The following is a 25514-nucleotide window of genomic DNA, read 5'->3' on the forward strand; positions in this document are numbered from 1 at the left end:
GGCCATCATAAGCCCCTGGTTGGTCAGGCTCTGGGTAAGGTGGTACCCTGGCACTCCTGCTGCCACCTGGGCACCTTGGTACTGCCAGCCTGGCATTGCCACCTGGGCACCCTGGCAGTCCTACCCTGGCCCTGCCAGGATGACCAGGTGACACTTCCAGGCAGGAAGGGCATTGCTAGGATGCAGTGCCAAGGGATCAGGCCCATTGGAGGGGGGCCCTGACAGTGCAGGATCGCATTTGAAAATGGTGCCCGATCTCTTCCTGCACTGATGAGCTCAGTTTGTCAGTGCAGGAAATGAAGGCAAGTGCAACCTCGGCGGGGCAAGGTTGAGAGAGAGCTGATTGGTGGTGATTTAATTGGAGGATCACACCTCAGACAAGGGGCAAGGTTGAGAAGGCGAGGCCTTCATGAATAACCTTGGCAGGTGTCTGGAAAACCCCTCTAATTGCACCCAAAACAGGATTCTATTTTTTTCCTGTTAACCAATCATGCATTTACCAGTCAGCTGCCAGGGTTCTTGGGGTCTTCAGCATGAGGATCCTGCTTCCAAGAGCTGCTGGAAAATCAGGGGGCCAGCAGCTTCTCAGTCTAGCAGTGCTGCCACTGCTGGGACTGCAGGAAGCCCGGGACAAGGCACAGTATTAAATTCAAAACTTTAAAACGCTATTTCTTGGTTTCGGACAATGCTTGGCACAACATCGAGGGCCGAAGGGCCTGTTCTGTGCTGTACTGTTCTATATTCTATGTTCTCTCCCCAAGGATGTGCTGCCAGATATGGTCAGCATTTCCAGCACTTTCTGTTTGTATTACAGTCATGGAGGCCCTGCAGGAGGCACAATCAGATAGGCCCATCAAAAGGTGAGAGAGTGCAGTTGGTGTAGAGGGCAGAGGTGGGATCTTCCTGTGGGGATGGCCTTCATCACAGGCAGGGCTGTCCACGGGGCATACAGTGACCAAACAGGAAAGAATCCCCCAATTCCACAAGCAGACCGCCAGGGCAGGCCATGGTGTAGGCATTCCCCAGTGCCATTCATACAGCGGGGCAGAGTTTGTAAGGAACATACAGGAGGGCTTCTTAAAACAATATGTAGATGGTACAACTGGAGAAGGGACTGTACTGGACCTGGTTTTGGGGAATGAGCCCGGCCAGGTGGTAGAAGTTTCAGTAGGGGAGCATTTCGGGAACAGTGACCACAATTCAGTAAGTTTTAAAGTGCTGGTGGACAAGGATAAGAGTGGTCCTAGAGTGAATGTGCTAAATTGGGGGAAGGCTAATTATAACAATATTAGGTGGGAACTGAAGAACCTAGATTGGGGGCGGATGTTTGAGGGTTAATCAACATCTGACATGTGGGAGGCTTTCAGATGTCAGTTGAAAGGAATTCAGGACTGGCATGTTCCTGTGCAGAAGAAAGATAAATACGGCAAATTTCGGGAACCTTGGATAATGAGAGATATTGTAGGCCTCGTCAAAAAGAAAAAGGAGGCATTTGTCAGGGTTAGAAGGCTGGGAACAGATGAAGCCCGTGTGGAATATAAGGAAAGTAGGAAGGAACTTAAGCAAGGAGTCAGGAGGGGTAAAAGGGGTCGCAAAAAGTCATTGGCAAATAGGGTTAAGGAAAATCCCAAGTGTTTTTACACGTACATAAAAAGCAAGAGGGTAGCCAGGGAAATGGTTGGCCCACTGAAGGACAGCAGAGGGAACATGTGTGTGGAGCCAAAGGAAATGGGTGAGGTACTAAATGAATACTTTGCATCAGTATTCACCAAAGAGAAGGAATTGGTGGATGTTGGGTCTGGTGAAGGGCGTGTAGATAGCTTGGGTCACATGGAGGTCCAAAAAGACGAGGTGTTGGGCGCCTTGAAAAATATTAAGGTGGATAAGTCCCCAGGGCCTGATGGAATCTACCCCAGAATACTGAAGGATGCAAGAGAGGAAATTGCTGAGGCCTTGACAGAAAACTTTGGATCCTCACTGTCTTCAGGTGATGTCCCAGAGGACTGGAGAATAACCAATGTTGTTCATTTGTTTAAGAAGGGTAGAAAGGATAATCCAGGGAACTACAGGCCGATGAGCCTTACGTCAGTGGTAGGGAAATTACTGGAGAGAATTATTTGAGACAGGATCTACTCCCATTTGGAAGCAAGTGGATGTATTAGTGAAGGGGAGGTTGTGTCTCACCAACTTGATAGAGCTTTTCGAGGAGGTCACAAAGATGATTGATGCAGGTGAGGCATTGGATGTTGTCTATATGGACTTCAGTAAGGCCTTTGACAAGGTCCCCCATGGCAGACTGGCACAAAAGGTGAAGTCACACGGGATCAGAGGTGAGCTGGCAGGATGAATATAGAATTGGCTAGGTCACAGAAGGCAGAGAGTAGCAATGGAAGGGTGCTTTTCTGATTGGAGGGCTATGACTAGTGGTGTTCCACAGGGTTCAGTGGTGGGACCTTTGCTGTTCATGGTATATATATATATATATATATATATATATATATATATATATATATATATATATATAAATAAATGATTGGGAGGAAAATGTAACTGGTCTGATTGGTAAGTTTGCAGACGACACAAAGGTTGGTGGAATTGCGGATAGCGATGAGGACTGTCAGAGGATACAGCAGGATTTTGATCGTTTGGAGACTTGGGTGGAGAGGTGGCAGATGGAGTTTAATCTGGACAAATGTAAGGTAATGCATTTTGGAAGATCTAATACAGGTAGGGAATATACAGTGAATGGTAGAACCCTCAAGAGTATTGACAGTCAGAGAAATCTAGGTGTACAGGTCCACAGGTCACTGAAAGGAGCAACACAGGTGGAGAAGGTGGTCATTAAGGCATACGGCATGCTTGCCTTCATTGGCCGGGGCAGTGAGTATAAAAATTGGCAAATCATGTTGCAGCTGCATAGAACCTTAGTTAGGCCACACTTGGAGTATAGGGTTCAATTCTGGTCGCCACACTATCAGAAGGATCTGGAGGCTTTAGAGAGGGTGCAGAAGTGATTTACCAGGATGTTGCCTGGTATGGAGGGCATTAGCTGTGAGGAGAGTTTGAATAAACTTGGTTTGTTCTCACTGGAATGAAGGAGGTAAAGTGGCGATTTGATAGAGGTCTACAAAATTATGAGGAGCATAGACAGAGTGGAGAGTCAGAGACTTTTCCCCAGGGTAGAGGGGTCAATTACTAGGGGGCATAGGTTTAAGGTGCGAGGGGCAAGGTTTAGAGGAGATGTACGAGGAAAGTGTTTTTTTTTTTTTTACACAGAGGGTAGTGGGTGCCTGGAACTCGCTGCCGGAGGAGGTGGTGGAAGCAGGGACGATAGTGATGTTTAAAGGGCATCTTGACAAATACATGAATAGGATGGGAATAGAGGGATACGGACCCCGGAAGTGTAGAATACATTAGTTTAGACGGGCAGCATGGTCGGCACAGACTTGGAGGGCCGAAGGGCCTGTTCCTGTGCTGTACTTTTCTTTGTTCTTTGTTCAATTCAAGCAACAGTTGAAGATGCTTTTAAGTGGTCACTTAACAGTCTTCGCTGGCACAGGGGCAATAAGCTGACCTTCCCCACTCCTGACTAAATTGGGGGTGGTGGGGGAGGCGAGTTGGTAAGGCAACAGGCTCTCCACCCCACACCATCCTGCCTGATTGGATGGAGCAACCTCCACCTCCAAGTCTACTCCCTGAGGGGGGGCAGAGGGAGGGGGCATTAAATTCTGCCCTGGAATACTGAGAGAAGTAAAGATGGAAATTGCAGAGGATCTAGCCACAATCTTTTAATCCACCTTGAATATGAGGATGGGGCAGGAACTGTTGCATTGTGACAAATGTTACATTCTTTTCAAATAGAGAGAGAGAATGTGAGAGAGAGAGATTGAAATCTGGAATCTACAGCCCAGTCAGTGATAGGTGTGGTCTTTGTGAACATTACGCCAACCATCTTAAATTTAGCAACACAAAGAACAGCACAATAGGGCAATCATAGGAGACAATCTAAAGACAATCATAGGAGACAAGATTAATTGAAATTGAGAAAAGTATGGGCCAATCAATGAAATATATCACATATTTGTAAAAGGCAAATCATGTTTAATGAACTTGATTCAAGTCTTTTGATGAAGTCATGGGGAAGGCAATGATGATTGATGTTGTCTCTGTAGACTTTCAAAAGTTGATCAACAAAGTACCAAGTAATAGACTAGTTAGTGAAATTAAAACTCATGACATTAAAAGGGATAGAGACAGGACCCCATCAAATTAGCTAAGGGACAGAAAACAAAATAGTTGTCAATAGTTGTGCTGTCATTTCAGATTGGAAGTCATGGAGCTCTTTGTCAATATGTTGGAGACCATTTGAACAGTCATTTCCCACCCTTTCCCTATCTTAACAGGCCAAACTTCCTGTCCCTGCACTAACCCTGAACTTGTACATTTTTGTAGCTTCTCTCCTAACCTATCTCACTCTTTCTCCAACTCTACTTTCTATCCTTTCCATCCTCTTCCCACTAAACTACTGACCTTCCAACTTCCATTCCTGGCTTCAAACTAGCTCAGTAAGAAGTCTTACAACACCAGGTTAAAGTCCAACAGGTTTGTTTCAAACACGAGCTTTCGGAGCACGGCTCCTTCTTCAGGATGGAAACAGTGCCTCAGTTCATGCACTGGTTACCTATTCTGATGCCCTGTTGGCCAGCTTTCCACCTTCTACTCTCTGTAAACTTGAGGTCATCAGCAACACTGCTGCACCTTCTTCATTCACCTGAAGAAGGAGCCGTGCTCCGAAAGCTCGTGTTTGAAACAAACCTGTTGGACTTTAACCTGGTGTTGTAAGACTTCTTACTGTGCTCACCCCAGTCCAACGCCGGCATCTCCACATCAAACTAGCTGACATTGTAAACAATTTTCTCTTCTTCAGATCTGCTGTCTCCATCCCTCTCTCAAAAGAAAGCTCTTTGCAAATGACTGTCCCATCTCCAACCACCCTTTCCTCTCCAAAGTCTTTCAATGCATTCACACCTTTCAAGTCTGTATCCATCTTTACCCAAATTCCATGTTTGAATCGTTCCAATAAGGTTTCCATCCCTGCCACAGAACCAAAACGCCTGTCCACGTCCGAAAATGACATCCCATATGACCGTGACAAAGTTAAACAATTCCTCCTTGACCTTTCCACCTGCTTTCAATCCTCGATATGGTTGTAGTAATAATAATAATAATAATAATAACTATTGTTATTATTATAAATCACTTATTGTCACAAGTCGGCTTCAATGAAGTTGCTGTGAAAAGCCTCTACTTGCCACAATGCGGTGCCTGTTCGGGGAGGCTGGTGTTGTCCACACCATCCTTTTTCAGCGCCTCTCCATTGTTGTATAAATGGGTGGGATTGATACTCGTCTGTTTCCATTATTACACTCTAAACTTGGCCATGGCTTATTTTCCTTCTTCCACACAGGTACTTCTAGTGATCCCTGCCTCGCTCTTCAAAAAGCTGACATCATCTGAATACATAATACCAGTTTCCGCATGTACATTGACACCCTCTTGATTCATCCACTATCTCTTACTTTTCAGACTACTTGCCTCACATGCAGCAAGGGATGAACACATATTTCTTCTGTTTAAATATTGGGAGGAGTGGAGCCATTGCTTTTAGACATAATGCGGAATTTACCAGCAGTTCACACCAGCGGGATATTCCGGTCCCACCGATGACGTATCCCCACCTCGGGGATCCCATTGACAACAGCGGGAACAGAAGATCCTGCTGGCGGGCTGCCTCCGCCGCCTAAAAACACACGGCGGGTTGTGCAGGAAATCCAATTCATAGTCACAAATTCCGCTCTGTAGCCATCAACTCCAACCCTCTTCCTGACAACTGGCTAGAGTCTTAAAGTGACCTTGTCCAACCTTGGCCTCGTTTTTGACCCAGAGATCTGCTTCTGACCACACATCCATGTCACCACTACGACTGCATACTTCCACGTCCAAAACAGTGCCTCAGTTCATGCACTGGTTACCTATTCTGATGCCCTGTTGGCCAGCTTTCCACCTTCTACTCTCTGTAAACTTGAGGTCATCAGCAACACTGCTGCACCTTTCTCTTTTTACACGCAGGTCAATTCACCCATCACCCCTGCCCTACATTATGCTGACGAATCACACACAAGTGCACACATGTCAAACAGAGAGCTGCCCAATGTAATTTTATGGTGCTGTCATTTTTCCCCAAGCTCCGCACACGAGTCTCAGCAAATGTTGAATGAACAATGGAATCTAGGAGGTGCTAACTATTAAAAGATATTTTTCACATCAATGTACGATTATTTTTAAACATCATTGACTGCAGGACTTTAATACAGCGAAATAAAACGCACACTTCTGAAGGTCACTATTATTGCAGAAACGTGCAGGACATTTTGAGTTCCACAAGTCGTTTTGGCTGTAAATCACATATAATTAAAACAAAAGTATTTCACTTTTAGTAATGTGCATTAATGGTGCAAACCTTGACTCAGACATTGTCTAGCCACAGGCCTTTGGCTTAATAATTGGCACCGAATTGCCAAAATACATCAGTACAGAAGTAATTATAGTTAAATGCTCGCAAACCTTTTCATTTATTCTAAGGACATGGCCAACCTTCCTAAACAATAAAATATGTTTTGCATGTTTTAAACCCTTTACATGCTGAATCAACAAAACTTTACAACAGCAACTACACTTGGACAAAAGAAAAACACTGTTCTTGAGAAAGCACTAAAATGTGTCTAAACAAGTCCATATTTAACTCTCTTACCCGTCTCCATTATAGATAAAGCCACCTACATTCTTCAGTTCAAATTCATACCACACAGGAACAAGTATGATCAGAAGAAGCTGCTGACTCCAGAGACAAATCTTGCTTTGGGCCTCACAACAGCTCACACTGTTTGTAAATTTATGTCGGCAATGAAAATCACGGAAAAACAAATCATCACCACCACCAAACTTGCCCAAGGTATCACAAAGGAATTTGCGCACAGTTGGGTTTGGATTCCTGTGTACCTCTACACCTCTCCCTCACTCTACCCCCATCACTGCAAGTTTCAAGTGAAGTTTTTTTGTTTGCATGTCCATGGAGGACAGAAAGATATGTACTGGTGTCAGATCTGTGACAGAAAAAAATGAACAGTTTGATTTAAGTGCAATGGGTGAAACAGGCTTACAGCTGGCAGGTGACATTAAATGTAAATATATGCAGTAGGATTCATGTGTGCAGGACTGACACCAAGCATCGGTTTGGAATACTGGTTTCTGTATTAAGATACTTGGGTTTTAGACTGCACAATGACAACAACAATGAACCATGCAAAGGTGATTCACGAGGAGAATGATAAAACAAAGCATGACAACGATCACATCATGTCAGATGACCAAAAGCTGGCTCAAAAAGATAGGTTTTGAGACGTGTCCAAAAGGAGGAAAGTGAGGTCGAGATGATACCCAGTTTGGTGCCTAGGCAACTGAAGGCCTGGCTGCCAATCGTAGAGTGATCAAAATTAGAGATGCACAGAAGGTCAGAATTAGACAAGCGCAGATATCTGGGAAGATTATGGGGTTGGAGGAGATTTAAAAAACAGTGAGGGCCAAGGCCAGGGGTAGATTTGAAAATAAGGATGAAAATGTTAAAATCAAAATGCTGTTTGTAATGCCACAAAGCTGTGGTGGAAGTAAATAGAGTGTCAGAATGATCCAAAATAAAATATAGAGCACCATCTTATCCCTATACAAGAATGCAGTATCTGGAATATCATATCACACATTTTGTGTGTTGGGCTCATGGCCGTACTTATATAGGGAAGGGTCCCCTCTTACCATGAAAAATTTTGATATACCTCAAGTTATTTATGCAAGATACATGAGCTACAAGATGGGCACAATCTCTCTTGGGTACAGACTGTTCCATCTGCTCCACAGAGTCCCTAGCACATGAGCATACATCATGTTATGGATGGCTGGCCAGCCCTCAACAATGGCTAAGATACTGAACCAGTCGTGACTGTTTTTAGGTTTTTTTAATGTGGTACAGAAAGATCAATTCGTTTCGGGATTGATAATATAAGAAATAGGGGTTGGTTATTAAAACAAAAGAAAACAATATTTTAACTTTTACTTCATGCTCTAACACAGATTACATGCAGTTTATTACCCTTAACACACTGGTTTCCATAAACGACACGTCCAATAGATAAACAGCTCTCATTCCACTTATAAAGACAGGCAAAGGTGATATTTGTCTTATAAAGCAGTCAAGTTCCTCGAGAACCCTTTTCAAAAGACTGTAATCTGGAACAGCTTCCTTCGACCTGCCTGGGTGACCTCCAGAGGACGTCAACAAGATCAATACCTCATTGAGAAACCCTTAGTTATCACAATAGGCTCAAGAAGAAACATCATCCCATCCTCAAAACAAAGTGCTTGAGACCTGATTGAATCATTGAAATTGACCATTTACATGGACAGGTTATTCGAATTTATGGGTAAATTAGGAAGAATGAAGGGACATGTATTCAAGTTAGATAAGTACAAGAATTAAGTTAGCCATCTGGAGCACTTTTTTCTCAGAGCGCCATTGACCTTTTGAAATAAGTTGTCAGCTTGTGCAGATGCACAGCAAACATTTCAAATTTTCTGGGGGAGGCAGATGGGAGGAGGCAGATATTGCTGCATATGGGAGTTTGGCGAATCGGCCTTGGACTTTTTAAAAAATATAAATTTTGCCTCTCCCAGAATATCAGAAGTATTGGAGTTCTCTTACCGGGTTGCAGCATAACTGAAATGGGATTGATATTGCTGGATCAGCTGCTGGTGTCAGCCTTATTAATGTACTTGCCCTTAACCAGTGAAACTTTTTCCACTTCCTCCATCAGATTTGGTTCGTGGACTGTAAGCAAGATTACAGATTTACCACTAATTATGATTTAATTACTTGTCAGCTTCGTGTCCCTGATACAGGCTTGATAGAATTAGATTGTGATGGTTCCCACTAGAATCAAAACATTCGAAGAAAGGAACATTCACAATTCATCAACCCAGTTTGGAATCTACAAATCCGTGTTCGTCAACCGATCAGGAATCATTCACTTTTTTTGCGAAACATTAAAGTGTTTATTTTTAATATCTACCATTTAATAAAATATTAATGTGAATTAATAATGCAAGATTTGCTGAATTAATAATGTTTAAGATGATTTTTAGAATGCGTGTCATCACTGGCAAATTAGGGAATTGCAACAATTACAGCCACATTATTTATTATCAATTAGGTAGAGATTAATTTATAGTAATCAGATTTTTAATGCATTATCCATTGCACAAGGTCGTATTAGCCCAATTAAAAATAAATATCATACATTCAACAAAGCTTTGTTCATACACGGAACTGACTTAGGAACTAACAGTTCAGTTAAAGGTGGGCTGCAAATGATGATGAAAATCGAGAGCAAGTAATTTCAGAATAAGGAAATATTCAATTGGTTATACTTTTCAACATTGGAAACAAAATGAAAATGAAAATCGCTTATTGTCACGAGTAGGCTTCAATGAAGTTACTGTGAAATGCCCCTAGTCGCCACATTCCGGCGCCTGTCCGGGGAGGCTGGTACGGGAATCGAACCGTGCTGCTGGCCTGCTTTAAAAGCCAGCGATTTAGCTCAGTGAGCTAACCCAAAAGGTTTGGCATCAAAAGGTTTTGCAAAATGGAGTGTAACTTTAATGACTTCTAATACGTCTTCTTGAAAGACGTGTTCATCAGAACTAGTACTGATTTAGATCAGCGTTCCCAGGCAGCAGCTTGAAAATCTATCCCCAGTTCAACATTTATGATTTTAATAAATAGGTAATTAATGATTGAAGGGGACAAAAGAGATACAAAATGGAGGTGCATGCATATTGCATTAGGATAACGACACAGGTAAAATTATCTATTTCTATGTTGTCATTTTATGGGCTGGTGGGGTATTGGAGCTGGATTAGTAATCCAGAATCCCCAGGGCAATGCTTTGGGAACCCATTGCAACCATACCTGGAATTAAAAAGCCTAACAGTGACCATTGATGATTGTTGCGAAAACCCATCTGGTTCACTCGTGAAGAAAAGGAAATTTGCCATTCTCACCTGGGACTCCATGTTCACAGCTCTCTGAAATTAGCTAGTAAACCACTAAATTAAAGGGCAATTCGTGATGGGCAATAAATGCTGGTCCAGCCAGCGACGCCCACATCCCATGAATGAATTTTTTAAAAGTAAGGCAGTTCTAAGTAATGACTGTAGCAGTCCTCAGTTCTGCTGAAAGATTTACTGTCAAAATGTTAGAACTTGCATTTTCTTTTAGGTCATATAGGTTCCTAATTCAAGAAAGGATCAGCACTCAATATTACTCTTGCACCAGATGACTGTATTTCCTCAGTCATTACCTCCAGCTGCATCATTCAACATTTAACAGGAATTCAGAAATGTGTATGTTATTGTCGTTGCCCAGACATGTATTTGGGGAACTATTGCAACAGAGAAGTTGCTGGTTCAGTCAGATAAGCTTTTATTGGCACTTCACCTACAACTTGCACCGACTTGGGTGGAACCTCCAGGCAGACTGTTCCAAAAGGAGCAACCTTACACTTAGACTCACATAAAACACGCACATTTCACCAATAAAACAAGTTGTGAACAGATCACAGGAGAAACACTTTCCTGCAAGAAAGAATCCAAATTGTGTGTGGCCTGTCGGTGCTTGGACCCTTTTTCTGCAAGCTTTAGCATATTTTAGAAGGTAACCTTGGCAAGTCTCACACACAGAATTTTCTTCAAATCGAGTTGTGCGGTACAGACAAAAAAGGGATGAATTTATCATTTTGGTCAATTAATTGTTTCGGGAAATAGGATATTAACAAAGCCAGGGAATCAATAAAAAATGGATACTTGTACTGTGAATATGCTACAGAAATGCAAAAATATGTAATTATATGGAAATTTCAGGAGTCCCACTCCTGCTGTCTGGGAATCCTGTACCAATTTTGTCCAGCCCAACAGAAATTTTCAGATTGATATTTTATGAAAAGTCTCAATTTTACTCAACAGTAAATGGCCATTGTAATTGTTGGACTGGAATAGAATCGCAGAAAGATGTCACTTATCAAAACAAATGAAAAGCTTAATTGGTTAAGAGGTTGAGGTCACATGAAAAGTCCAAAAGCAACATTCTCTTCCGTGTAATTCCCAATAGAATACAATAAAGCAGACCCAATATGGCACTCGTAACAGAAGAGTCAGTCTCTAATAAATCATTTACTGATGCAGGCATTTCCAGCAACAATCATTTTAGTGTGAGCACCATTACAATATGGTCCTCAAGTAATTAAAGAATGTAACAGTCAACTTCAGCAGAAAGAATACACCCAAAACGGAGTAAAATAAAATTCCCTGCATGCCTTTGTTGCTATGGTGATCATCACAGTTTTATAGAAAAAAATTATAAAGTGCTCTTTGTAATAGTCTTCAGGTCACAGAAATGACCCCTGATACTATGCAGTTCCAGTTGCGCAGTTTTTCAGATTATAAATGGCCACACAGATGGTAATTGTGGAGGCAATGTTTAAAACTTGGAGAGATTGTCTTATCATTTTAATAACCCTCTGTAAACCTTTTGCATGTTAAAGTCAGGAATTAATTTTTGAAGGTTGTAAAAATAAAAATAAAGGAGCCAACGCCTATACTAAACAGCATTTGTTGTGTCTGTATACTCTTTATCGATCCCCCTCATTGTACCTCCAATATTTCAGAGATGTCCCCTGACCATCAAGATTGCAGTTCCAAGTTCTGGTCTGCCTCCATAGGCACCGCAAACACCAGGACTGTTCCCGACTCTGCAGTGACTGATCCTTCTTCTGATCGTCAGTAAAGTAGCAAGACAATTTGAGCAAGTGTCCATGAGAAGTCAGCAGTAACAAAGTGAAATTCAAACAGAGATCTGCAAGGCCGGGGCCTGGGTGAAGCCCCGTGGAAAACAATATCTATCGAGTCTAATCCTTGCTGAAATTTAGGCAACTCAAACATTTATCAAACAACAACAATTTCCAGGCCTTTGGCGAATAAAACAAATCTACACCAGTAAAACGTCACTTACAATGTGACACCATGATTTCAGAGTGATTTATTTACACAGTTTTGAGCCAACATATTTATCTAATTGTAGCTTCACTGTATCTTAGCATGAACAATTAACATGCCAAGGGTTTAAGTATTTTAACACCCAAGTCTGCATTTTTACAGTTTTTAAAAAAAATGCCATTATAATGAACTCATTCTATTTTATTTAATGCCCTCTTAGATCTGCCAACTCTTAGATTTTCTCAGATTCTCCACACATAGCTTGGAAGGGCCCACCACTAATCTCTGGGGCATCCCACTTGGTATTTTGCCCAACTAATATTCTCCCCTTATGTACAGTCACTGTTTACCTTGAATTCCCATTGCATCCAATTTCAACAGCAGCCTTTTGTGAGGAATTTTATCAAAGGCCTTTTGGAAATCCATGTACACCACCTGATAGTTTATCACTGTCAACTCGGAATGTCTGACCCTCAACAATATTAAAAGGAGCTGGTTAATTCGGCAGAATCGTAACCATATTATCCATTTCTTAGATTATTTTCATACAGCTAGTCCTAGAATTGGTCTCTGATAACCAAGTGCATTAAACATATTGAAGTAATTTATTGTGCGAGAAATTAGTTGCCAACCTCTAGTCAAATAAATTAGAATCTAACAATGTCGTCCACACATTTACACAATTTCTGAGACAGAGTTCAAAGTTTCAGCAGAGCAAATACTTAGTTGGAGTTATATTCATTTATAGCTGCTTAGACCATGTAACGTTTTTAATATCCTGAAGGTTCCTTAGAATAAATATTAAAGTAGAATTATTAGAAAGCCAGCAAATTACCATCCGTCAATAGAAAGCAGAACCAACACATCATTCAATATTTACTTGTTTAGCAGCATGTTATCGTTGCTGTGGCGTGACTGGATGCCTTTATCAGATTAACAGTATATAAATGACTAGGTCTCACCAGTTCCCTCTTTATGCCCTGTCAGCACAGAATTAGGATCCATACATACAAATTATTGACAATTGAAAGAACACAGATGGAGTAAAGCTGCTTCAATCATTTCCACTTGGCTAGAGGCCCTTGAAGCGAACGATTTGGATGCTAATTCTTAGCAATCAAAGTCAAGTATCAATTAACCGTTACATTTCCCAGTATTATCACGTGGACCAATTCTTGCTTTCTTTCTAGTTTCAAAATGTCAATATTTCCTAATTCAGTTAAACATATAATTTTAAAAATGTTTTTAAAATTGAAAATAGCTTTCCTTGTATTGAGGAAATTTCTTGTGACCTTAACTAAAAATATACAAGAGAATAATGGATATCCCAGAGAGTGCGGCAAGCAACAATTTTGTTTAAAGGGTCAGGTGATATAATTAATAGAAAAGCAGGAGTACTTTGAATTACTCAAATCCTTCAAAAGATATCAATTTCTGGAAACCACACCATCTTCTAAATATATTATGCTGCGTTTTGAGGGTACATATTTGATTTTCTATTAAATCTACAGGTGTGATGCATGATATTATGATACCTCCAGTAAAGCGACCAACCTTTGAGAATAATCACTCTTCTTTATTCAATGAAGTTAGCAGGTCAGAGAACATTGTAATTATATTGTGAATTTCATTAGTGTAACCATTTCCAGAAAAAAACTCTTTCTTCCCATCACAAGACCATTTCCTTCATCTAAACTCAATCATATGACCTGGAAATAGTGACAAATTGGACATTCAGAATGACAGTTGTGGGAACGGATTGGTTTCCTGGGTGGGTGGTGGGGTCAGGGGAAGGGGAGAGAAAGAAAAATTGTCAATACACAGAAAGTGGTAGTTTAGAAATATTCAGGAGGACAAGATCATGGCCGGAAGCATGCCATTTGCTATCAGCCAGCCGTTGCCTTCTAATCAATACAGAAAGTAGTCAACATTTCAGCTTGTGGTGACTGCTGTTATTGGAACTCCACATTCATGTTATGAACTTGTGAACAGAAAATCACTGGCATTGACTCATTTCAACGTAACGTTAAAAGAAAATGCTGTGATTCACACCAAAAGGCTATCCGGTTCCTTGGCAAAGTGTCTCACATGATCAAACAATTTCCAACCACATTTAAGCGGGAATTTTATTACATGGTCAAGTAATTGCATTTGTAAAACAACTTTTAACTTCAGTTATGTTAAACTCAATGCTAACACGACAAATAGTTGTGCCCGCCCACTGTTAAACTCAAGAAATGAAGTTTTAAGTTAATGCATTTTCCAACTGTGGTATCATATTTCCCATTATTAAAGTCATAAAAAGTGTTCACATTCCAATAAGAGCTTTTCAATCGGAGAATATTCACTTAAGAAAAAGGGGAATAAAATATCAGTGCAAACAAATGGGATTTCCTTTATGGAAAAGCTAAGGAGTAAAAAGCTAAGGAGTAATGGTTAGAAATGCAGGCTGCTGCTGCCACTGCCATCTGTCAGCATCATCTCAGTGCCTTCCTTATTTGGCGCACCATTCACTGGGCAAACTATATATCTAACTTTTTGTAAACCTATCACCAGTCAGACAATACAGGAAAAAGACACACTTCATGTTCAGTTTTTTTTTAAGTAAACTTCTTGAAGTTTACAAACTGCAGTACTGGGTTCTGTATCAGAATTATGAGGAACACATTTCTCACTGCTCCGAGTCCACATCGCTACAGTTCAGACTTAGAGATTCATTTGGGAGATTAAACTTGTTGCTGTTGACAAAAGCTATAAAAGATTTGCCAATAGGAGAAACAAAACCTGAAAGGAAAAAAAAACTTCATTCTTCCAGCAAACGGCATCACATTTTTGAAAACTCAAAAGTCTCAATAATTTCAGTAGGAAACATAAATGAAAGACAGACACTGTCTGCTCAGGAAAAAGAATCATGGCCAGAAATATATACACTTCAAATGGAGCAGTCGGCACAGTTAGCAGAAAAGCACATAGATCGACTCTAAAATAAAAGATTTCTGTAACTTACCTGAAATTCTGACTCTGTCCATTAGTACAACAACAGCATTTACAGTAGTATCCACAGCAATATTGTTTATCTCATCAAGAGTTGTCTGCAAGTGTATGTCTGATACAATCTCTTCAATCTGTGCAATCGTGAATGCACCATATTACCACATTACCATGTGCTGATCATATGTTTGTACCACACACTGAAGCAGCATTGTCAGCTTGTGGCTTCAAAACGGAGCACGTGACTACATTCATAAGCTTAAAATAACCTACCAGAAGGAGGCAACTGTACATCCTAAATATACATCTGCTCAGTAATTCGACTGATAATCATTTAAAAAAAATAAAAGACTCCCAAGTGCTCAAATTCAATTACAAAAGTGGACTGGAGTTTAAAATTATATTATCACAATATGAAGGAAAACAGAATCCACAATATGGATTGTAATAATAATGCATCATTTACGTTGGGAGGAAAGATTTAGTTTATATATAGCCATGAAATTGTCTCTGAGCAGAATGCCAATTATATTAAGAATAAAAAAAACAAGTGGGAGTATGATACTTGGGCTCCAACTTACTGGAAGGAATTCTGATGACATTTTAAACCACAAGAGGGCTACTCAAAATGACTAATAAATACAGCAGGAAGTGAGGCTATTTTAGTGCCTGAAAAGACACTATTTTATGTTCAATAAAATGTACTGTCTCTCAGCGGTTGAATTTTAACTCTATGCCTCAGTCTTCTGTGCGACTGTGCAGCCGTTTGAGGTCATCAGGATAGGTGAGAGTGAAATGGGCTCTGTTCATGTTAGGTGGTACGGAAGCTGGTTAATTCAGGTGGTGAGAAGGTGGTGCAGAATGACTTTAGCAGCACGGGTTCAATCCCCTTACCGACTGGTAGTTCAGAGAGGGCTGCTTTGGTGCCCAGCAAGCAATTGCAACCACCTCTTTCTCGTTCTTTTTCTCAGAGTTGCCTCAGACTCTGGCTAATTACCTTACCTTACACATCAGGTGATGGAATGCCAAATTTTCAAGTACCTGCCAATGATATTTACTTGCAATGTGGGCAACATATTATATAGAAGAGAGGGTGCACTGGTAAAATGTTACAAGGCTGCTGCGCTTGAGGAGTGATTACATAATTCAGGGGCAGCAGGGTAGCATGGTGGTTAGCATAAATGCTTCACAGCTCCAAGGTCCCAGGTTCGATTCCCGGCTGGGTCACTGTCTGTGTGGAGTCTGCACGTCCTCCCCCTGTTTGCGTGGGTTTCCTCCGGGTGCTCCGGTTTCCTCCCACAGTCCAAAGATGTGCGGGTTAGGTGGATTGGCCATGCTAAATTGCCCGTAGTGTCCTAATAAAAGTAAGGTTGGGGGGGTTGTTGGGTTACGGGTATAGGGTGGGTACGTGGGTTTGAGAAGGGTGATCATGGCTCGGCACAACATTGAGGGCCGAAGGGCCTGTTCTGTGCTGTACTGTTCTATGTTCTATGTTCTATAATCAAGAACAGGATGAAAAGGTGAAACTATTTGTAATGCTCCTGAAAAACGCCATTCTATTCTAACTTTCAATGCGGCCACACAATAAAATGTAACCAATTTTTAAAAACAAAACATTTTCGGAGCTTCATCTGCATCCTCCACGTTTTGCCATGATTGCCAAGTTTGTCTGTCCAACTCGTTGCCTTGTGACAGGAAATAGGGGCGTTCTACAGCCTATTGTCAGAAGGCTAAGGTCAGTCACACATTTTTCAGTAACATCTATTCATCCTGTCAACCACCCCCAGTTGATAGGAAGAATAGAGATTGTACTGCGCTTTGTTTCACAGCAACCTTGCAGATACTAAAATGCAAGAGTGTCATGAGGATGTAAAGACTCAAAACAATTGAACAATTGAAAATTTCCAAGAGTAATTTGTGTGAAAAGTCCCAATGCTGGAGTCTGTTGCAGGCCCACATCCTTCCAACTAGGAGTGATAGATTGTAAACAGCAAAGGAATCTCAGTGTGATTAAACCGAAAAAAAAATCTATGTCCAGTTTTGGCCGTATAGTGTTGAGAAACACCCGTCAATCAACGTCAGTTTGCCTTTTTTTTGCATCGGTGTTTCCGCCGAGGCCGCACACGAGTCATTTCCTGCTGGCGAGACCAGCAGAAAAGGCTCCTTGCAGATTGGAGCGCCATTTTGTCTGGCTGCCCGACATTCTCCCCCTCTCGCACCTACTTTCAGCCCATTCTTGCGACTTTGAGCCCCTCACCCACCCTCCCAATCTCAGACACCACGGGAATACCCCCTCAGCCACCCCCCCCCCCCCCCCAAACCTGGTAAGCCCCTCCCAGGCCCGATCACTGGCAGTGCCAGCCTGGCACCTGGGCACCCTGACACTGCCACTCTGGCAGTTCCCATGCCAACCTGGTGCCACCCAGGTACCCTGGTAGTGCCAAGGTGGCAATGTCTGGGGGAGGGGGGCATTGCAAGGCTGGCAGAGCCCGGGTGACCGGATATCAGATGAAGGCCCAGGATGCCACTCTACCCAGTCCCTGACCACATGGGGGTCTCTACTGGCCTGCGAGACCACCCCCCAGGTGCCATTACAACTAGCCCACATTTGTGGAAATCAGCACTAAACGGCGACCCAACAAGGTCTCACAGGTGTGGCCATTAGGTTCTGGAGACCAGGAGAATCCTACAAATGCATATTCAAATGAGTCTAATGGTTCATTTAAATATGCTGATCTGGATCATGTCCAGTTCGGCGAACAAGTGGGTCAGCAGACCCATGAGGCGAGGTGCCCTGGCCACCCCCCGAGAGAGGGAGACCAACGACCCGGAAAGAGAGCTTCCCCACCTCCCAGCCAGGCGAGGGATGGAAGACATTCCTCACCAGGAAACTGAAAGTGATCCGGGATGACATCAAAGCCAAGAAAAAGGCGGCAGTCAAGGTGCCGGTAGTGGAGGTGCTGGCCATCATGCAGACGGCTTGGGAAAGAGGGTAGAAGTCGACAGGAGCGCCATAATGGAGCTGGAAATGGCATTGACGCACCAGAGAGACTAAGTCATCACCCTGAAGCTGAGATCAAGAGGTTAGTGGTGACTCAGGGGAGCCTGAAAGAAAGGGTCAAGGACCAAGAGAATCGGTCGAAGCGGCAGAACATCCGAACAGTGAGCCTGCCAGAGGAAATCGAGGGCTGGGACACAAATGACTATGTGGCCCAAATACTGGGCAACCTAGTGGAGAGGGACAGCCTCCCCAAGCCACCGGAGATCGACAGGGCTCACAGGTCGCTCCGACCAAAGCCCAAGGCGGGGGAGCAGCCGAGAGCGGTTATAGCCAAGCTGTACAAGTACCAGGGCCGGGAAATAGAACAGAGAACATGGAACACTACAGCGCAGTACGGGCCCTTCGGCCCTCGATGTTGCGCTGACCTGTGAAACCATCTGAAGCCTATCTGACCTACACTATTCCATTTTCATCCATATGTATAGAAATGATCCTTCACTGGGCTAGACATATGAAGGCGTGCAACTGGAACAGACATTAAATCAGTGTCTACCAGGACATTGGGGCGGATATGGCAAAGCGCAGGGCAGAATTTAATCATGAAAAGTCGGCCCTATATAAAAACAAAGTCAGATTCGGGATACTGTTCGCAGCCAGGCTCTGGGTAACATATCAGGGCAAAGAACATTCTTTTACTGCCCCAGCAGAGGCGGACAAGTTTGTGTGTAAGAACGGTTTGGACAGACAGCAAAAGAGACAGCGATGAGGAGGGCACAGAGCAAGAGAAGGAAATCGATGGATAATTTTGCGTAGAAATGCATCGCCTCACTATGAACAGGGGAACCAGCTCAGAGGAAGGAGAGGGCGAGGGCAGCAGAGCGGAGGAGAAGGTGAGGAGGAGATAGTAGGCACACCAACAGAGCAGGCACAGGAGGGGGGGGGGGGGGGAGGGTTAGATTGACCCTGGGAGGGGGGCCACCGCACTAGCAGGAAAGCTAGCGCCAGGATGAATGAGAGAGAAGGAGGCTGCGGCACACGTCCCACTGGGGAGAGAGCTTCTGCCGGGCGGGGGAGACACAGCAGTAGGCAAAAGAGGGGGGGCGGGGGGGGGGGGGGGGGGGGGGGGGGAAAGAGATCCAGGGAGGGAGCAGCAAGAGGGGTGGAGGTGGAAACAAATCCAGGGAGGGAACAAAACAACAAGGAGGGTTGAAGGACTCTAGGCTGGCTTCAACAGGTTAATCTTGGAAACGTGCAACAAGATGCCACTGCAATCAACCACTTTGGAGGGTCCCTAAACAGTGGGAAGCGCTGGAGCGCAGGGGCCTGGCCTCATGGTGAGAAAGTGACTGTGGCCATTTTGGATGGCCCCCTAACAAAGGGAAACCCCGGAGTGCAGTGACATAGCCACAAGGTAAGTGTGGTTGATCCCGCAGGAGTGCAAAGGGGCACAAAAACCTCACATTAGAATAGTCACCTCGAACGTCAAGTCTTCAGCCGGAGTCTTCACCCACGGAAACGATCTCTGACATCAACAGGTCAAAAACCTTCATCAAAAGGAGGTGGCAGCTTACCTATGGGCCCCGAGAAGCACAATGCTAGAGGAATTACTGGACACAGTCTGGGGACTTAAATGGACGACTTTTGGAAAGAGTCCCCACTGGACAAAACACAGGAAAAATGGAGGAAGAGCTAGGGACGGAAATAGGGTGGGGACACCGGAGCAACTCTATCTCTTCATGTGCAAGCCTCATGCAGCTGAAAGTGGTGCACAGAGCACACCTGACAAGAACCCGATGATGAGGTTCTTCCTGGAGGTGGAGGAAAAATGTGAATGGTGCCAGGGAAAGCCCAGCCAACCATGGCCACATGTTCTTGGCATGCCCCAGACTTGCCGGGTTTTGGATGCCTTCTTTGAGGCAATGTCCACGGCCATGAAGTGAGGATAGAGCCATATCCAAGAGTGTCAGTCTTCGGGATATCGGACCAGCCTGATCTCTTCATGGGAAGAGGGACTACGCCCTTGCCTTTGCTTCCTCAATCGCACACCGGAGAATCCTGCTCGGCTAACAATCAGCAGCACCACCCACAGCTGCAGACTGGCTGGCAGACTGTCGGAATTGCTCCACCTGGAGAAGATTAAGTTTGCTATCCGAGGGTCAGAGATGGCTTCCACAAAGGCCATTCAGAAATTGTTCCAGGACCTGGTTGAGGCCAACAGCCAATAGAGCAGGGAGAGGGGGGTGGGGGGGGGGGGGAATGCACAGGAGCCAACGGGACCGTGGGGAACAGAAAGGGAAGGGGGGGCAAAGAACAAGGAGGTGGTGGCTGGAAAATGGCGTATCAAGGGGCTGAGAACAAGGCTACAAGAAATAGAACCCCCAAAGAAATGCTGAAAACAAGATAGGGGAGGGGGAAAAGCTAATCGACAATACGGGGGGGGGGGAGGGGGGAAGGAAGCGGAAGACTCCACACATATAAATAGCAGATAACTGCCCATTGCACAATAAACATCCCTGGATAGGACCCTGAATCAACTAACGGAGGAAGGATCGGTACAGAGGAAAATGAATTGTATATTGTAATCCACGCATATATCTTGACCGAATGTACAGTGCATAAAATGTAAAAATGGTGACAAGAATATGGAAGACACTACCACAGGGAGTGGTTGAAGTTAATAGTATAGATGCATACATGTTATTCATTTTGAATTCATTCATGGTCATCACTGGCTGGGCCAGTACCTATTGTCCATTTCTAATTGCCCTATAGAAGGCATAGCTTCTTAAACCATGAAGTCCATGTGGTGCAGATGCAGCCACTGTGCTGTTAGGGGCAGAGTTCCAGGATTTTTGATTTAATGACATTGAAGGAACGGTGATATATTTTCAAGTCAGGATGGTGAGTGCCTTGGGGGGGAAATGTGCAGGTGGTGGCGTTCCCATGTATCTGCTTCCCTTGTCCTTCTAGTTGTTAGAATCATGGATTTAATAGGTGTCATCTCAGGAGTGTTGGTCAGTTCCTGCAGTGCATCTTGTAGATGGCATATACTGTTGACACTGTGTCAGTGTTGGAGGGAGTGAATGTTTGTGGATGGGGTGCCTATCAAGTGGGCTGCTTTGTCGAGCTTCTTGAGTATTGCTGGAGTTGCACTCATCAAGGCAAGTTGACTTGTGCCATGCAGATGGTAGACAGGCTTTGGGGAGTCAGGAGATGAGTTACATGATGTAGGTTTCCTAGCTCTGATCTTCTTTTGTAGCTGCAGTATTTATGTGGCTGGTCCAATTTGATTTCTGGTCAATGGTAACCCCCAGGGTGTTGATAGCTGGGGATTTAGCAATGTTAATACCATTGAATGTCAAGAGGCAATGATACGATTCTTGCTTGTTGAAGATGGTTATTATCTGGCACTTGTTGGGTGTGAATTTTACTTACCACTTGTCAGCCCAAGCCTGGTAATTGTCCAGTTCTTGTTACATTTGGACATGGACTGCTTCAGTATCGGTGGTGTCGCGAATGATACTGAACGTTGTTCAGTCATCAGTGAACGTCTCCACTTCTGATCTTACGACGGAAGGAAGGTAACTGATGGAATTTCTGAAGATGGTTGGGTCTAGGCGAGTCCTCTGAGGAACGCATGTCCTCGAAGTGAGATGATTGACCTCCAACTACAACCTTCTTTCTCTTTCTAGACAAGTCCAACCATTGGAGAGAGTTCCCCCGGATTTCCAAGGACTCCAGTGTTTGTTCGAGCTCCTTGATGCCACACTTGGTCAAATGCTGTCTTGATGTCCAGGGAACTCACTCTGACCTAGAGTTCAGCTCTTGATGGGGTGATAACTGGCCATGTTTGATTTTTCTTGCTTTTTGTGCACAGGGCATATCTGGGCAATTTCCCACATTGCTGGGTAGATGCTAGTGTTGTAGATGCACTAGAACAACTTCGTTAATGGCGTGGCAAGTTCTGGAGCACAAGTCTTTAGTATTATTGCCAGAATATTGTCAGGTCCATAGCCTTTTCAGTATCCAGTGCTTTAAACCATTTCTTGATATCACGTAGAGTGAATTGAACTAGTTGAAGACCAGCATCTGTGATGGTGGAATGTCTGGAGGAGGCCAAGATGGATCATCCACTCAACACTTCTGGCTGAAGATTGCTGAGAATACTTCAAATTCATCTTTTGCTGGGCTTGTGTGCTGGGCTCCCCCATAGAACATAGAACATAGAACGATACAGTGCAGTACAGGCCCTTCGGCCCTCGATGTTGCACCGACATGGAAAAAAAAAACTAAAGGCCATCTAACCTACACTATGCCCTTATCATCCATATGCTTATCCAATAAATTTTTAAATGCCCTCAATGTTGGCGAGTTCACTACTGTTGCAGGTAGGGCATTCCACGGCCTCACCACTCTTTGCGTAAAAAACCCACCTCTGACCTCTGTCCTATATCTATTACCCCTCAATTTAAGGCTATGTCCCCTCGTGCTAGCCACCTCCATCCGCGGGAGAAGGCTCTCGCTGTCCACCCCATCTAACCCTCTGATCATTTTGTATGCCTCTATTAAGTCACCTCTTAACCTTCTTCTCTCTAACGAAAACAACCTCAAGTCCATCAGCCTTTCCTCATAAGATTTTCCCTCCATACCAGGCAACATCCTGGTAAATCTCCTCTGCACCCGTTCCAAAGCTTCCACGTCCTTCCTATAATGAGGCGACCAGAACTGTACGCAATACTCCAAATGCGGCCGTACCAGAGTTTGGTACAGCTGCATCATGACCTCATGGCTCCGGAACTCAATCCCTCTACCAATAAAGGCCAACACACCATAGGCCTTCTTCACAACCCTATCAACCTGGGTGGCAACTTTCAGGGATCTATGTACATGGACACCGAGATCCCTCTGCTCATCCACACTACCAAGAATTTTACCATTAGCCAAATATTCCGCATTCCTGTTATTCTTTCCAAAGTGAATCACCTCACACTTCTCCACATTAAACTCCATTTGCCACCTCTCAGCCCAGCTCTGCAGCTTATCTATGTCCCTCTGTAACCTGCAACATCCTTCCGCACTGTCTACAACTCCACCGACTTTAGTGTCGTCTGCAAATTTACTCACCCATCCTTCTGCGCCCTCCTCTAGGTCATTTATAAAAATGACAAACAGCAACGGCCCCAGAACAGATCCTTGTGGTACGCCACTCGTAACTGAACTCCATTCTGAACATTTCCCATCAACTACCACTCTCTGTCTTCTTTCAACTAGCCAATTTCTGATCCACATCTCTAAATCACCCTCAATCCCCAGCCTCCGTATTTTCTGCAATAGCCGACCGTGGGGAACCTTATCAAACGCTTTACTGAAATCCATATACACCACATCAACTGCTCTACCCTCGTCTACCTGTTCAGTCACCTTCTCAAAGAACTCGATAAGGTTTGTGAGGCATGACCTACCCTTCACAAAACCATGCTGACTATCCCTAATCATATTATTCCTATCTAGATGATTATAAATCGTATCTTTTATAATCCTCTCCAAGACTTTACCCACCACAGACGTTAGGCTCACCGGCCTATAGTTACCGGGGTTATCTCTACTCCCCTTCTTGAACAAAGGGACCACATTTGCTATCCTCCAGTCCTCTGGCACTATTCCTGTAGCTAATGATGACCTAAAAATCAAAGCCAAAGGCTCAGCAATCTCTTCCCTGGCTTCCCAGAGAATCCTAGGATAAATCCCATCCGGCCCCGGGGACTTATCTATTTTCACCTTGTCCAGAATTGCCAACACTTCTTCCCTACGCACCTCAATGCCATCTATTCTAATAGCCTGGGTCTCAGCATTCTCCTCCACAATATTATCTTTTTCTTGAGTGAATACTGACGAAAAGTATTCATTTAGTATCTCGCTTATCTCCTCAGCCTCCACACACAACTTCCCACCACTGTCCTTGACTGGCCCTACTCTTACCCTAGTCATTCTTTTATTCCTGACATACCTATAGAAAGCTTTTGGGTTTTCCTTGATCCTACCTGCCAAAGACTTCTCATGTCCCCTCCTTGCTCGTCTCAGCTCTCTCTTTAGATCCTTCCTCGCTTCCTTGTAACTATCAAGCGCCCCAACTGAAACTTCACGCCTCATCTTCACATAGGCCTCCTTCTTCCTCTTAACAAGAGATTCCACTTCTTTGGTAAACCACGGTTCCCTCCCTCGACCCCTTCCTCCCTGCCTGACTGGTACGTACTTATCAAGAACATGCAATAGCTGTTCCTTGAACAAGCTCCACATATCCAGTGTGCCCAACCCTTGCAGCCTACTTCTCCAACCAACACATCCTAAGTCATGTCTAATGGCATCATAATTGCCCTTCCCCCAGCTATAACTCTTGCTCTGCGGGGTATACTTATCCCTTTCCATCACTAACGTAAAGTATCCCTTTCCATCACTAACGTAAGATGGAAGGTATTGAGGATGGGGATATTTGTGGAGCCTCGTCCTCCAGAGTTTAATTGTCCACCACCATTCATGGTTGGATGTGGCAGGGCTGCAGAGTTTAGATCTGATCTTTTGGTTGTGGAATCGCTTAGCTCTGTTGATTGCTTGCTGCTTATGGCACACAAGTAATCCTATGCTGTAGCTTCACCAGGTTGACACCTCACTTTTAAGTATGCCTGGTACTATTGATGACATGCCTTCCAGCACTCTTCATTGAACCAGGTATAGTTAAAGTATGCGTAATGCAAGATTTAACCATGTTTTGTATTTTCATTCCTACCTTCTATCTTCCTTTCCTCCACTGTTGCTGGAAATAACAATCGCAAATAGTGTTACCTATTCAAAGTTGGTTGTGTTTTTCTCCTAAGGAGCATTATAATTAGAGATATCAAAATGGAACATTAGAAAACAATCTTGCTGCTCTAACGCCTTGTGTGTGCACTATAAAGCTTCGAGTAGAAGTTGAAACTTTTCTTCATAATAGAAGGAATAGTCAGAGCAAGTCAGCCGTACATTTATTCTGACTTAATTACAAGTGTCAAAGCTGTATCTGGAAGATGGACATCAAATAAAAATCTATGTCTGATTTTGGGCATGTTTAGCGGAGTGTTTCAGAGCGGATGTAGTGCAGAGAGGCACGCCACTATTCAACAGAAGGTTTTGCCGGTTTTTGTGGCCTCTAGGAGTTTCTCGCTGGTGAGCCCAGCAGGAAAGACTCCTCACAGATCGTGGCACCATTTTGTTTGGCTGCCTCTATCTTCTCCCCCTCCCTTCAGCCACCCTGACCCATTTTCCAACTTCAGGGAGGCTCCTGAGAACAACAACTCACCCCTTCTCAGTCCTCCCTCCACCTGGTAGG

The 25514-nt window shown here is 43.8% G+C and overlaps 1 protein-coding gene across 2 annotated transcripts in view; it reads right to left on the reverse strand.

Annotated features, from left to right (window-relative positions):
• Nucleotides 1–25514, reverse strand: part of LOC119953086 (septin-9-like) — a 322986-nt gene that overhangs the window by 227010 nt on the left and 70462 nt on the right. The window contains exon 1 of one of the 2 annotated variants that reach the window (XM_038776916.1): nt 15167–15352. The exons of the other annotated variant lie outside the window; for it this stretch is intronic. Coding sequence (XP_038632844.1) covers nt 15167–15188 — 22 coding nt within the window. The 5' untranslated portion in view covers nt 15189–15352. Of the gene's footprint in view, nt 1–15166; nt 15353–25514 lie in introns of those variants that run through there. 2 annotated transcript variants of the gene reach the window in all.

This window comes from Scyliorhinus canicula, chromosome 18, assembly GCF_902713615.1.
Source record: "Scyliorhinus canicula chromosome 18, sScyCan1.1, whole genome shotgun sequence".
Classification (NCBI taxonomy): Eukaryota; Metazoa; Chordata; class Chondrichthyes; order Carcharhiniformes; family Scyliorhinidae; genus Scyliorhinus; species Scyliorhinus canicula.